The sequence below is a fragment of the Oreochromis aureus genome, linkage group 11 (genome assembly GCF_013358895.1).
Source record: "Oreochromis aureus strain Israel breed Guangdong linkage group 11, ZZ_aureus, whole genome shotgun sequence".
In the NCBI taxonomy this organism is placed as follows: domain Eukaryota; kingdom Metazoa; phylum Chordata; class Actinopteri; order Cichliformes; family Cichlidae; genus Oreochromis; species Oreochromis aureus.
The window spans coordinates 25,101,432-25,114,284 of record NC_052952.1 but is presented as its reverse complement, the minus strand read 5'-3'; the positions used below and the strand labels follow the sequence as shown (position 1 = coordinate 25,114,284).

Below are 12,853 nucleotides of genomic sequence, written 5' to 3'. Positions count from 1 at the left end.
TATACAACCTACTTCACCACAGATCTGATAAGAAAAATGAAGTCAAGTCTGAAAACAATGACCAGCATATGAAACGGTGTTCCTCGCCACAAAATGTGACACCGCAACGTGAGGTGAGCACAGAAGATCTGGTCAAAGCATTTGCAGTGTCTCTTAATGCAAGTCGTCTTCCGGTACCAGAGCCAACAATATTTAGTGGTGATCCTATCAGATATAATGATTGGAAAATTTCCTTTCAGACTCTGATCGACAGGAAAAATATACCAGTTGAAGAGAAGACTTATTACCTGAGGAAATATGTAAGTGGCCCTGCAAGGAAGGCAATAGAAGGCTACTTCCCGCTTGGCACAGAGTCTGCATACTATGCAGCATGGACAGTTCTCGAAGAGAGGTATGGCAATCCCTTCCTCGTAGCAAAGGCCTTCAGAGACAAACTTGACGCATGGCCTAAGATAAGTTCTAAAGGCAGTATGGAACTTCAAGCATTTGCTGACTTCCTTTGCTGCTGTAAGACAGCCATGTCGCAAATGAAGGGGCTTGAAGTGCTCAATGACTGCAATGAAAACCACAAAATGCTTGCAAAACTTCCAGATTGGCTGACTTCAAGGTGGAACAGAAAGGTTACAGAAGTGCAAGAAGAGACTCACACCTTTCCAAGCTTCAGCCAATTTGTAGATTTCATCTCACGGGAAGCCAAAATTGCCTGTAATCCCATAACATCTCTCTATGCTCTGAAGCCAAGTGAAACTGAAGGGGCAAAACAACAAGGAACAGAGGCAATGGAGCAAAGGTGCTAGTAACTCGCTCAAATGAAAGGACTGTTAGTGCTAGTTGTGTGTACTGTGAAAGGTCGGGTCACAGCCTACTTAAGTGTAGAAGGTTCATAAATGAGAGCATTGTTGAGAGACTAAAGTTTGTTCAAGACAAGAAGTTATGTTTTGGCTGTCTGAACTCTGGTCATCGCTCCAAGGATTGTGAAGGCAGAGAGACCTGTGACACATGTAATAAAAGACATCCGACATGTCTTCATGACAATCGCACTAAGGAAGACAGAACAAGGAGAAATCAAACCAAGAACAGTGACAGGACAAGACAAATGAACTCAGACGTCTCACAAGACAACAGTGTCACACCAACAACAAGTGGAGCAACTTCTAACAGAGTCACGCAGAATGTTGACGACACTCACACATCTTCCATTATTCCAGTATGGGTGTCAACCAAAGGTGAGCCAGAGCATGAAATTCTTGTGTACGCACTCCTTGATACACAGAGCGATACAACCTTTATTCTTGAAGAAACGGCACAAGCTCTGCATGTCAAAGGTGAATCGACTCAGCTGAAGCTCACTACCATGTCTTCAAGAAACACGGTTGTGGCTTGTCGCAAGCTCTCAGGTCTACAAGTCAGAGGGTTCTACTCAAATAAGACCATTTCCCTACCAGTAACATATTCCAGAGACTTTATTCCCGCAAACCGAGATCACATTCCATCGCCTGCAACAGCTAAAGCATGGCCTCATCTTGAATGCATTGCAAGTGAGATCGCTCCACTACAAAGCTGTGATGTTGGTATGCTGATTGGGTACAACTGCCCCCAAGCACTTGTTCCCCGTGAGGTTGTGTCTGGAAGGGAAAATCAGCCGTTCGCCCAAAAAACTGATCTGGGATGGAGTATTGTGGGTTATGGCAATTCATGTCTTGATTATGGAGATGCCTTCGGAATAAGTCACCAAGTCATCGTGAAGGAAGTGGTGCCTGACATTCAGCCTTCTTCAAACCTCACCAACAAGGTTCACTATGTCTACAGAACTCAAATAAAGGAAATTATCTCTCCCACAGAGGTCCTAAAGATGTTGGAGTCTGACTTTGTTGAGAAAGCACCAGAAGACACAAAGGTCTCTCAAGAAGATCTCAAATTTCTAACAAAGATGAAGACCGGCATTAGGCACAAGGAGGATGGTCATTTTGAAATGCCACTCCCATTCAAGAGTGAAAGGCCGAACCTGCCAAACAACAAGGCATGTGCTATTCATCGCCTCAAATGTTTGGAAAAAGGCTCAAGCGTAACAAGCAGTACTACATGGACTATAAGAAATTCATGGATGAGATCCTAGCCCATGGAGATGCTGAAAGGGTCCCAGAGCAAGACATTGACAAGACACCAGTTTGGTACATCCCACACCATGGTGTGTATCATCCACAAAACCCCAGAAAGATTCGTGTCGTCTTTGATGCCTCTGCCAAGTTCCAAGGCACTTCCTTAAATGACCATCTCCTGACTGGTCCAGAGCTAACAAACACCTTGCTCGGAGTCTTGTGTCGCTTCCGAAGAGGCCCAGTGGCTTTCATGTGTGACATCGAACGCATGTTCCACCAATTCCATGTGCATGCTAGCAACCAAGATTACCTACGGTTCTTGTGGTGGGAGAACGGTGACCTTGAAACTCCATTCACTGTCTACAGGATGAAGGTACACCTATTTGGAGCAGCATCTTCTCCAGGTTGTGCCAACTACGGCCTCAAGCATCTTGCAGCTGAAGGGGAAGGAAGTTTTGATGAAGAAACCATCAAGTTCATCAAAACCAACTTCTACGTTGATGACGGACTAGCAAGTGTTGACACTGAAGATCAGGCAATACAGCTGGTTAATGAAGCACGCAAACTCTGCAGCATGGGCAAACTTCGGTTGCACAAGTTCATCTCAAACAGCACCAAAGTTCTAGCTTCGCTTCCGAAGGAAGAATGCGCTGCAGCTCCCAAAGATCTAGATATGGTACTCAGTGAAGTACATATGGAAAGAGCGCTTGGCGTACAATGGTGTGTGGCATCGGATCAATTTCAGTTCAGAGTAGTTGTTAAGGAAAAACCACTCACCAGAAGAGGAGTATTGGCCACAGTCGCCTCTGTGTTCGATCCGCTTGGGTTTGTGTTACCTTTCATTCTGCTGGGGAAGCAGATCTTGCAACAAATGTGTTGAGATAAACTCAGCTGGGATGATAACTTACCTGACAGTCTTCGACCTCAGTGGGAGGCTTGGTTGCGTGACCTGGGAAACCTTGCAGATGTAAAGGTTCACAGATGCTACATTCCTTCGAATGTAGCACTACGAACTTCATCATTTTGCCGATGCAAGCGCATCTGGATATGGAATGTGCACTTACCTCAGAGCAGTAAGCACAACTGGTGAAGTCCACTGCTCATTGGTGATGGGAAGATCAAGAGTTCCACCAACCAAAGTCACAACTATACCTCGGCTTGAGTTGTCGGCGGCCGTTGTTGCTGTGCGCACTGGTGACATGCTGAAAAAGGAATTGGAAATGGAAATTTCAGAAGAAAGGTATTGGACTGACTCGAAGGTGGTACTCGGATACCTCAGCAATGAAGCCAGAAGATTTCATGTGTTTGTTGCAAACCGAGTGGAACGCATCAAACAAAGCACAGATCCAACCCAATGGAGGTATGTAACTTCCGAAGACAATCCGGCGGACCACGCCTCAAGAGGCCTCACAGCAGAACAACTTGTAGCATCAAACTGGTTCAAAGGCCCAGACCTCCTTTGGCAGAAGGTCATACCCAGTGGTGAAATTAAGGTGGGAGAGTTATCAACCAGTGACCCAGAGATTAAGAATGTTCAAGTCCACAAGATACAAGTGGAGGAACAAAGGTCCTTGTTAGATCACCTACACAAGTTTTCCGACTGGTCGAGAATGATTAAGGCAGTTGCTAGACTCAAGCGCTATGTGAAAGGAGCAAAGGATCACAAGATTAGATCACACGACATCAGTAACCTACAAGAGAGAGAGGAAGCAGAGTTAACGATCATAAAGATGGTTCAAGAAACAGCCTTTGCTCAGGAAATAAAAACCTTGCAACACCATGATGTGATGCAGATGAAAGACAAGGTTAACAAGTTACACAAGTTATGTCCATTTCTTGATGACCAAGGCATTCTTCGGGTAGGCGGACGCTTAACACATGCAGCTTTGCACCCCAATGTCAAGCATCCTGCGATCCTGCCAAGAGACAGTCACGTGTCGGCATTACTGGTCAAACATTATCACGAGAAGACATACCATCAAGGACGAGGGATCACCATGAATGAACTTCGAGCTAACGGATTCTGGATTCTTGGATGCAGCAAGATTGTGTCATCTTACATCTATAAATGTGTAAAATGCAGAAGGTTCAGAAGGTGCACAGAGCAGCAGAAGATGGCAGACCTCCCAGAGGATCGGATGGAGACCACACCGCCATTCACCTACTGTGGGATGGACTGCTTTGGTCCTTTTTATGTCAAAGAAGGCCGCAAGGAGCTAAAGCGTTATGGCTTGCTAATCACTTGCATGTGCTCCAGAGCAGTGCATCTTGAAATGCTTGACGATCTCTCTACAGATTCCCTCATCAACTCTTTACGTGCATTCGTAGCCATCAGAGGTACAGTTCGCCAAATAAGATGCGATCAAGGCACGAATTTTGTCGGCACTAGAAATGAGTTTCTCAGAGCATTTAAGGAAATGGATCAAGCCAAGCTAGGGAAACTGGACTGCGAGTTTCTCATGAACACCCCAGCATCTAGTCACATGGGTGGTGTCTGGGAAAGACAAATTCGCACCATAAGAAGTGTTCTCACGTCCATTGTGGAACAATCAGCCAAACAACTCGACAGCTCCTCTCTGAGGACATTCCTGTATGAAGTCATGGCAGTGATTAATAGCAGACCATTGACTACTGACCAACTATGTGATCCATCAAACCCAGAACCTTTAACACCGAATCACATACTAACCATGAAGTCCACAATCATCTCTCCACCTCCAGGAAGGTTTGTGAAAGAAGATCTTTATCTCCGTAAGAGGTGGCGTCGTGTTCAACTACTTGCCAACACTTTCTGGACAAGGTGGAAAAAGGAGTATTTGTTAAATCTTCAAGGCAGACAGAAGTGGACCAAAGAGCACAGAAATGCTAAGATCAATGATGTTGTCCTCCTGAAGGATGAGATAACTCCACGCAACCAGTGGAAGTTGGCAAGGATCATTGAAGTGTATCCTGGAAAGGATGGAAAAGTGAGGAAGGTGAAATTGCTGCTGAGTGATCCAACCCTGGATAGAGCAGGAAAACGTACCTCCAAACCTGTGCACCTGGAAAGACCCATTCAGAAGACAGTCATTCTGATGGAAGCGGAAGAAGATTCTCCACCGCACTCTGCTTAAAGGATAATTCATGACAGTTCATTCAAAAGCCGTTCATTAGTTCATAGGCAATACTTTATTCTTTAAAATCACGAGTGATTGGTGGGAGTGTAACGGTCTTTTGCATTTGATGTTTGTTGCATTTGATGTTTGTCAAGCTGTATGTCTGGATTTTGTTCCTTTGCGCCCTCTGGTGGTGAACTGTGTAGGGTACAGCTTTGCTGTTTGGGTCTCCACCCAGCCACTTTTTCCTTTGCTAGCGCACATGGTGTCTGCATGCTGCAGCTCACGGTTAGCTCCACACATGGAGAAAATATCGTTTAAAGAGTGGAATTAATTGAGAAAGAAGATGGAGGATAAGGCAATAAGGAAATAAAGGACTATTTAGCACCTCCTGGATGTGAGCTCACGAGGTTTGTGTGTTTAAATGTTTTATTTTCTGTAATTAAGGATTTTTGATTGATTGACACTAAGTACAAGAGCACATTTTGATGTGATGTTTTTGTCTTATTGTTTGTCCATGAGCAGTTCTCACGGGTTGCCAAGACCAGAATAAACCCTGTTCTATAACTACATCGTGCGTACGTCCATCCTTGAGGGTGCTACAGAAGGGTTAGATCAAAACAATGATTTTAATAACAACACGCAGCGTGGGAGATGGACACTGTCAAACAATCAGCATCAATCATGCCGCCAAAACTACACATCCATTATTTTAAAGCATCGAGGCATATTTTATGACGCCCCGTCATATGTCAATGCAGGTACAATACATGCATTTTCAAAACCACAAATGTTCTGTTAGCAACTTTTGACACAATTAGAAAAGAACATTTTCTTCGCCTCCAAGCCAGGTGTTTCCTGTTGCTGCCGTACGCCCGCTTATCTTCTGGAACATCAGCAGCACGTCCTACAACAAACTTGTCACTTATGCAGGCACAAAATGCAGTTACAAGCAAAATATGTCTGAACTTCTACCTAAAAATAAGTGTGTGTGCAGACTGTATGTCTCGACCTCAGTGCACTCTGTCTCCCCTCTCACCTTGCCAACTAAACTTATGACCTCTTACCAGACAAAGGCTCAGATATGTGTAATAGACTTAACTAAAAACATATATAATATATTGAATAAATGCTTTGATAAAATGGCACTACTCAAAGCTTAATAAAAAGGATATAAATGAATGAAGAAATACTAATGGATAACCTGATATATATATTTTATAAGCGTGTAAAAAGGTTAATATTTGATTATGATAACACCTGTCATACATAATGCCAACAGCTTCAATAAATGCTTTGCTGAAATAATGATCAATGCAATGATTAATGTTGATGGTTACAAACAGTAGCAGTAAAATAATTTGTTTAATACCACATTAGTTTTTCATTATACAATCCAAACAGCAGTTGTTGGGTTGATAGAAATTCACTTGTGTTCCCAAACATGCAATGTACCTTCTTGCACATAACTTACTGGCAGTTTGTTTGATTATGAAACAGAAAATTCCAGTGGAATAGACTGATTGGCTCAACAGTCATCAAACAGGATATACTTCAAAATGCAGTTTAGTTCTCATCACTACGGGAAATAATTATGATCTGGTACCAACAGACACAATGTCACAATGTGTGTTGTCAACATACTGATAAACTGAAGTAAGTTTGGAGCACTTGCAGTTGATTAATGTCTTAATACTGAACTGCAGTGCAAGTGTATCAGACAATATGAGAATAGTCCATTGTAATCTGTATTTTGGTGTAAATTGTCTTACACTGTTTGCCCATGTAACTTTGTGTGTTTGATAGACATAGTGCTTCACTTTTCCCAAGTGACATCAGCTCAGTGTAAGGAGGAAGAGAACTTTTTTGGTTCTAGTCTCTCAGAGTTTCTGCATGTGTGAGTTCAACATTCATCTCCAAAGTGTCTCTTAATGTCTAATCACAAAAAGAGTTAATGACTCTACCACAGCTATACACTCTAAACAAAAAGTAAACAAAAAGTCTCACTTCCCAAAGAAATATTCTGCTGTACGTCTTTATTAGTATTTCTGCCATGAATGCCTAAGATAGAAAACAACTCTCCTTATAGGTACAAATCAGTGGTGACTATATGACATGACTTGTGCATTTAAACTACTTTGTTTAAAAAAAGGGAAAAAGCAAAGATAAAAACTAGGGTTGTGACTCTCGATTAACGAGGCAGAAAAACTTCCTGTTAAAATTTATCTACAATTTCTACACTTATTGTGAGCTCAGTGGTTATATGCATGATATCCTCTTAAAAAAACATTGTTGTGTTTGAGGAAGTTCCTTATGTCTTCCCATATGTACAACATACTGTACATTCTTGCACGTAACAGTATGTTCCACCCCTATAGTTATGTGAAAAGAAAGTAAACCACCTTTCAGTTCTAAGGTTTAATCTATTTAAAAAGCAAGGAAAATGCAGAAGCAGTGTATGATATGTAAAACTTTGGAATTGAAAGAGGAATAATTTTCTTTGTATTATGAAACAGTCAGCTTTATCTGAACAAACTACTTCTCTCAGCAGCCGGCTGAGTTGTGGCTTTTTTCTACACGTACCTTCCAATTGCTTCAATGATCAGGGTTTGGAGTTTGGTGCAAACTTCCATTCAACTTCTGATATTTACTGTGGCAAGCTCCTTTGAGCGCTCAGTGAGGAAGACCCATCATGCATTGATGATACCATTCTTGAGTTTAGGGTTCTGAGCTGTGAAAAAGGTTTAGCAATGTCAGGGTAGCAATGTCAAGTTGTGCCACAGCCGCTTTTATGTTTTACACTTGTGGGTGCCAACCATCTAGTCCAGGCTTCGAGGGCCGGTGTCCCGCAGGTTTTAGATATCACCCTGTTTCAACACACCTGAATCAAATGATTAGTGCATTACCAGGCCTCTGGAGAACTTCAAGACATGTTGAGGTGATAATTTAGCCATTTAAATCAGCTGTGTTGGATCAAGGGCACATCTAAAACCTGCAGGACACTGGCCCTCGAGGCCTGGCGTTCGACACCTGTGATCTAGTCGATAGTAAAATGAGAATGTGATCAGTTATGTTTTCCCCCTTTCTGGTATTTTCATCCACCTTTTGTTGTTATACATATGGGAATACTTCACTGCAATCTGTTTTTTTGTGTGGCTGTGTGCCTTTGTGTGTTTGATAGACATAATGTCTTATACTTCCCAAGTGACAACAGCCGTACCTTTTTATGGTCTGGTCTGCATCATTTGCTCATTCTAATGAGGTAGAGAAACTTCCTGTTAATAATTATCTACAATTTCTGCAGTGGTTATATGCATGATATCTTTGTAAAAAGCTCATTACAAACATCAAACTCAATACTAACATTACAATAATCCAATCATCTTCTTGACCCCTTTTGAGCTAATCAACCTCTACTCTGTGTGATTTAAATCTCAGTGCTCTCCGTTCTGCTTTCAGTCTCTCATTTATACAACCCACTTCCCCCCATCACCACCTTACCTGAGTCATTCAGAGGTCCATCCAAGCCTCAATCTACATCTTCACCACAACCACTTTCTAGACCCAGGGGGATCCTTTCCTAAATCTTACCGCCACTGGGATTCCATTCTGCCATGATGATCCATTGGACTGCCAAATTAATTATTTTCTGTATCTCAGTATATCATTTTCAGTTCTTCCAAGTCATCTCTTCTTATTAAAATTCAAGCAACACACACACAAAAAATAGAGGACCAAGAATGTTTTTGATTTAAAGGTTATTTATTTTGTGTTTTGTTAAACATCAGCACACCAACAACTGAGAAAGTACACTGTGGCTAATCATTATAGTATATTTTTCCTCACTATATTTTAATAACTTCAAACTCATGTAGATTTCTTGTGATTGAAAATTGTGGTAAACAAAACTGTCATATGATTAAAAACTAATATTAGTCAAATGGAGTTTTAAACTTAGATATAGATAGATATTTTACATGCTTCTCACTTCACTTTTTGCTTGCTTTATTTAGTTTTTTTATTCTCTATATTGTGGAGAAAAAAAAATAAAAATATTGTTGCAAATGATTATTTTAAAAACAAAAACCACAATGAAAAGTTCCTCCACCAAAAACACAAATCACTATATTAGGAAAATCTATAATAAATGAAAAATGAATCAATACAGTAAAATAATAAACAATATCTAAAATGAATCTGCCAGAGTCATTGGTGCTGTCCATGTAACGAGTCCAGATGTGGATGATCAAGATCACATCAAGGCATCAAAAGCATCAGTGCTAGCAGGAGGGTGAGGACAAGAGAGGCCATCATACCAGGAGAGAAAGTGCTACTGCAGAAAGAAAGGAATTAATTAAATAAGTCATGTACAGATAGCTCATGATAAGTACAGAAATTCTGAATTGCTATCACTGCTTTTGTTTTTGTGCAAAATGTATGTGGGCTTCAAGCTGCAACAAATGATGAGTATACGTAAAACAGAGCTTATTGTGTTGAACGCTATCATTGGTATAACATCTAAATTTTTCATCTCCACACACATTGTTATAAACAGAACATGTTTGAGAAGAGTGTTGTGTCTGGAATTGGAATTGTGGTGGGTGGGATCCTGTAAACATCAAAGCATTTCTTAACAGGTATATTAAAACTTTTTAGTGTTAGTTTTAGTGTTTCTGTTTCAAAGAAACACTTTCTATTTATTAAAAATCAGGAAATGTTTGAGAACATTGCAGTACCTGCCATCTGTTGTGTATGAGGTAGGAATTGAGGTGGGTGAGATCCTGTAAAAGTTAAAGCATTTTTGGAGGGGTATTAAAACTTGTTAGAGTTTCACCTGCATTAACTTTTACATCTAGCAACGGCATTTATTCTTGCAAGGTGCTCAAAAATGCCTGAGAAAATTGCATCTCTCATCATATATATTGTTTAATATGTATCTTCACATGAATCGTAATTTAATAATATGTCCTACTGTGATGAGCAGTTTCCTTTATCCTGGTCTCCGGGAGAATGTGTAATTTTTACTGTTCTTACTTGAGGACATGGCAGTGAATTTCCATTAACTAGAGGTGTGAGATCTATTGGAATAAAGAAATTAAAATAATCATATAAAACTTTATTTTGATGTTGTGCAAAATGATTCAAATGTTTCATACATTTCTGTTGTAAAAGTTTCAAGTACAATATATAAGTTTAGGAATGAAATTATTTTAATTTGCCTAGTACACTAAAGATGAAAATGGCACTCCCTCCCTTGAGGTGGATTGGATGTCTTCCAAAGATGCAAAATTATTTCTACCATATAGGTCATTAACATAGATGGTCTCATTGTTCTCATCAACAATTTGAGTTCCAACATCACGAGGTTTGCCCCAAGCAGGTACACCTGTTTATAGAAAGCATATGTAACATAGTGGTTAATAATTTAGTTAGTACATTTTTTAAGCATTACTTAATTTTTCTGCAAACGTACCACTGGTGGTGAGCAGATTTGGGTCAGTGGTGAGACTCATTTGCCTTGACATCTGTAGCTGGATGTTGGGGTTCTGATCCAACATTTGGACAGTAAATTGCCTTTGTGGGCAAGGCCATTGCAGTTGGTCATCATAGACACCAGAGACAAGTTGGACAAATACTCCAAAATCTAGCTGGTGGAGATATAACGATACCCGGAAAGCATAGCCCTCACTGGAGTACTGCCTTGGGCTATATATCAGGGCCGGAGTATCAGGAATGTTCCAAAGTCTCTCAAAATCATTAATCTGCCAGGTTCCATCTGGACACTCAAGCTCTGACAGATTGATGTCATCAATAGAGAAGCCCCCTGTAGAGTTTCTTGCTCCTTTACGAACCTCAAACTCCACCTGGAACTGCTTGGTGGCATTCAGAGGAACATGGTGGAGAGTCCAGTGAGATGTTGGTGGACCTGATGGGAAATTCTTTGACATCCACTCATAAAATGTAAAATGTCAGAATTTACACTTCATCTGGAGAAAATCATCATATATAATGGCACAAATGATTCATTACCACTGATCTGTCCCATGAGGTAGAGAGTCCCTGTGGAGTCCCAGTTATCTTGAAACTCTCTGATGCAGATGTTAAGTTCATCTGACTCGCTCCCATTGTGGTAATAGTAGAACTGCAGACACTGGACATGACACTCCCTCTGAGGACTCATCCTCTTTGTCTCCAGCCAGGCTGAGTCACCCTCCTGACCTGATTCTGTGCTGGCATACACGAAGAAACCTGCATCCTGACCTACAATATTGTTTAAAATTAATATTACACCAGACCACCCAAGTATTTATTACTATCTCTGGCAGCTTACTTTTAAAGTTAATAATGCTGAGGTGGAAAAGTAGATTTTCCATTTAAAACTGTATATTAAACACTGAAATAAACAAATACAACATTTGAAAACTTACCTTGGTTACCATTTCCACTGGGCAGATTGGTGTGGTCAGAGCTGGGACCACCATAAACACCTGTTACCATCTCCCAGCCATTGCCACTCTTTGAACAGCGGTTCATTTGACACATGGTCCCATCAATAAAGCCACAGTACATCTTGAAGGCAATGGATGAGCCTGTAGAGATGAATTAAAAGCGCAAAGTTTTTTTTCTATCTTTCTTTTGATACACAGGTACTTCATGTGACAGAGCGAATCATAGCATTAGCATACACTTGTGTTGTAGGCTTTTATTAGGTGACTCGCATCAACTCCAGCATTTAGGCTGTAATTGTTGATTTAAGAGAAACTGGGCATTTATCCTTGTGTTTTGAAGTGAGATTTGTTTTCTAGGAGTCATTTCAGTGGGAGTAGATTTTTCTAGAATTCAAGGAGGATTAGAGGGAAAGGGCAAAATTGTCAACTCTCAAAACTGTAGTCATCTCAAGTGAGTGAATTGTTTGTACGTGAGCAATTTTCTACACACATTCATCAGTTTTAAGCTTGGTTAATTATTGACAATGAGCACCAGAAAGTTGGTCATCAGAGTACCCATGATATTGCTGAAATTGCAGCCTGACAGTTTTTTCCCTTTTTACTATACAAACATACTGATAAACAGAAACTTGATGTGAGGTAACGAATCATAAGATCAGACTCCAGTTTCTATTAGGTGAGTAATATCAGCAACACAATTTTCTATGCTATATTTGCTGAAATTAAACTTAATGGTTTCATTTATTGTTTATCTGTGTGTTTTGTGTGAGATTTATTTTCTAGGAAAGATTTTAGTGGGAGTTTTTTTTTTCTAGAACTTAAGAATGATTCTAGAGAAAAGGCAAAATAGTCACCTCTTTAAACTGTAATCATCCAAAATGGGTGGATTGTTTGGCCACAGGCACTTTTTGTACAGATATTCAGGAGTTGTAAGTATTTTGATCTTAATTATTGACTATGAGCAGCAGAAAGTTGTTCATTAGAGTGCCAATGAAATTGCTGAAAGTGCAGCCTGACATTGAGGAATAGAACAGAATAGAATAGAATAGAATGCCTTTATTGTCACTATACAGTTGTACAATGAGATACAGAGCATCTCCTACTCAGTGCAAACATGCTGGGGGGGCACAGTTCTGCAGCGCTATATACATATGGACAGTATTAACAGAGGGAAAAGATATATATATATATATATATATATATATATATA

The 12,853-nt window shown here is 40.4% G+C and overlaps 2 protein-coding genes across 2 annotated transcripts; one reads left to right on the top strand and one right to left on the bottom strand.

The window, feature by feature from the left end:
* The first annotated feature begins 2,886 nt into the window (after positions 1-2,886).
* On the top strand, positions 2,887-5,763 carry LOC120442585. Its single transcript, XM_039619286.1, has 2 exons — positions 2,887-5,604; positions 5,720-5,763. Exon 1 carries the CDS (start codon positions 3,152-3,154, stop codon positions 5,210-5,212), a length of 2,061 nt encoding a protein of 686 aa, XP_039475220.1. The 5' UTR covers positions 2,887-3,151; the 3' UTR covers positions 5,213-5,604; positions 5,720-5,763.
* Positions 5,764-9,592: 3,829 nt separating this feature from the next.
* LOC120442723 (meprin A subunit beta-like) lies at positions 9,593-11,737 on the bottom strand. Its single transcript, XM_039619865.1, has 4 exons — positions 11,623-11,737; positions 11,225-11,455; positions 10,668-11,120; positions 9,593-10,580 (listed from the first exon to the last, which is right to left on the bottom strand). Exons 1-4 carry the CDS (start codon positions 11,735-11,737, stop codon positions 10,414-10,416), a joined length of 966 nt encoding a protein of 321 aa, XP_039475799.1. The 3' UTR covers positions 9,593-10,413.
* Positions 11,738-12,853: the final 1,116 nt, after the last annotated feature.

Bases quoted from the DNA above. Each gene is read 5' to 3' on its own strand.
- LOC120442585 (XM_039619286.1), top strand. From the start codon at position 3,152: ATGTGCACTTACCTCAGAGCAGTAAGCACAACTGGTGAAGTCCACTGC.
- LOC120442723 (XM_039619865.1), bottom strand. From the start codon at position 11,737: ATGTGTCAAATGAACCGCTGTTCAAAGAGTGGCAATGGCTGGGAGATG. The intron at 11,456-11,622 runs GTAAGTTTTCAA...ACAATATTGTAG, and splicing joins CAGTGGAAATGGTAACCAAG to GTCAGGATGCAGGTTTCTTC. The intron at 11,121-11,224 runs GTAATGAATCAT...ATTTCCCATCAG, and splicing joins CCTCATGGGACAGATCAGTG to GTCCACCAACATCTCACTGG.